Source organism: Branchiostoma floridae, chromosome 4 (genome assembly GCF_000003815.2).
Source record: "Branchiostoma floridae strain S238N-H82 chromosome 4, Bfl_VNyyK, whole genome shotgun sequence".
Classification (NCBI taxonomy): domain Eukaryota; kingdom Metazoa; phylum Chordata; class Leptocardii; order Amphioxiformes; family Branchiostomatidae; genus Branchiostoma; species Branchiostoma floridae.
In genome coordinates, this window is record NC_049982.1 from 2,613,966 (window position 1) to 2,616,118 (window position 2,153).

General features: G+C 45.5%; 1 protein-coding gene across 1 annotated transcript in view; it reads left to right on the forward strand.

The window, feature by feature from the left end:
* The first annotated feature begins 851 nt into the window (after window positions 1-851).
* LOC118413874 overlaps window positions 852-2,153 on the forward strand; it is a 13,249-nt gene continuing 11,947 nt past the window's right edge. The window contains exon 1 of the mRNA XM_035817478.1: window positions 852-1,043. Coding sequence (XP_035673371.1) covers window positions 910-1,043 — 134 coding nt within the window. The 5' untranslated portion in view covers window positions 852-909. The remainder of the gene's footprint in view (window positions 1,044-2,153) is intronic.

A 2,153-nucleotide genomic window follows, 5' to 3' on the forward strand; every position in this document is an offset into this window, starting at 1 on the left:
AACGCAGAGCTGGGTCTTTTGGTGGGACGCGGTAGGCGGCACGTCCAGTGAGAGCGAGTGTCTGACACGTTAAACATGTTAAAGCGCCGCCCACATTTTCTACATTTCTCAGAAAGGTTGTGGACACACTCGGGCGTGCCCTGACTAGGACCCCTGATTCCAAAATAGATCACAAATCGATACATTCTGGCCGAGCTGACGTGACTTTAAGCAGGTCGAGCTGAGACTGGCGGGGTTCTCGGGATAATCGGATACTACATGTAGATTTGGCTTTTGCTCAGCAAAGTTTAAATAGCGTGAAGGCGGATGCACCCATCCCGTAAGTCTATGAAAAAGGACAAGTAGGATGCAGTTAAAATTATGGTTTTTTTTTTCCGGCCATATGCTGTACCAACTTTGAGATATCTTTTAGATAAATATGTAGCATCTTGAACTTGGATACTTACAGTGCCTTGAAGTTTTTAAGTGCGGATGTATTCTGCAACCAGACGCATACTCGTGTGGAATTCGAAGAGTAAAACCTTTGACACAATTGGAACATGACTCCAGATAACCCCAAAGATCAAAACTAATATCTGCAACCCGTGACGTCATTTATGACGTCCATTCTGCATTGCCTCCACACCAATTCATGTCCTAATATGGCAGCATGGCTAGACTGCAGTTGATGAGTCATTGGCCAGACACTTGCTCACGGAAAGATGTCCGCCGCGCCTTTCAGCCCACAGACAATGGCCAATCAGCGCCCGTGGTCTACCAGACCACCCAGCCTCCGTGCCTACCATGGAGATGAGGCACGTCATCGCACCGTGTTCGCGGGGAAGTCAGCTGATCGGAGGGCTTTAAAAGACTGACCAAGAGAGGCCAGAAGTCTGTTGGAGGCGACAAGGACGACGAGAACACGAGAGAATGGCAGCCTACACTACGTGCTCCCTGGCCGGTGCGGTGGCGGCCGCGGCGCTGGCGCTGGTGCTCGTCGCCGGGCAGACGGCAGGAGCGAGTGCCTTGAGACTGCAGCAACAGGCAGGCAGAGAAAACAATGGGTAAGCTTCCTGGTCATCTTACAGCTTCATTTCCATTGCTTCTTCTTTTTCTTTTTTACATCTTCTTTTCCTTTTTCTTCTCCGTCGACCCGTCTCGACCATTGGCGGCTAGCCTTACAATGGGTAAGCTGCCAGATGATCTACCAACTTCATTTCCATGCTTCTTTTACCTTTTTACCTCCTTATCCTGTTGGACGACGTGTTCCGAAGTTGCTCGACCATGGGCGGCTATAGCTAGCATTATTTTAGTAAGCTGCCTGGTGATCTCACAACTTCATATCTATTGCTTCTTCTTCTTAACATCCTGTCGGACGACCTGGTCCCGACGGATTCGACCACGAGCGGCAGCATTACAATGAGTAGGCCGCCTGATGATCTCATAAATTCATTCCCATTGCTTCTTCTTCTTCTTTACATCCTGTTGACCATAGGATGGGCTCTAGCATGGGTGGCTAATCAAGCTCTATTGCACAGTAATATAATTTGCACATGGAAGATACCTGCCGTCTTGGCTTTTCAAGTCAGCGAATACCATCAGTCAAAGTTATGAAGACGACATAAGAATGTCGTTTTACCTTCTTTTAAAAAGATTGTTGCTATGATACTATGCATTTCTTCCCCCTCAATAACTAAGTCATCATCACTTAAGTCAAACCCCAAGAAAGACTCACCAGGGTTGATAGATGCAGACTAATTCTATAGTCTGACTTTTGGAAAAGTTCTTACATGTAAAAGAAGAGAGGCAAAGCTGGAACGATCTGGAGATGTAATGCGCTGAACGCTCAGGTATAAAACTCTAGGCCTTTCTATCGGTGGCCTTTCTCAGAATCTGCTCGCAAGTCCTTCAAAATCCTAGTACTTTATCTTTCGCGTGGAAGCGTCGTACTGAGTTTTTAGTTCGTGGTTGTTCCGTCTCATCTTGTTAACAAGGAAAACCTTTATAGCATGCCTCAGACTAGTTATAATGATCATTTCTTTCTTTCTTTCTTTCTTTCTTTCTTTCTTTCTTTCTTTCTTTCTTTCTTTCTTTCTTTCTTTCTTTCTTTCTTTCTTTCTTTCTTTCTTTCTTTCTTTCTTTCTTTCTTTCTTTCTTTCTTTCTTTGTACGATC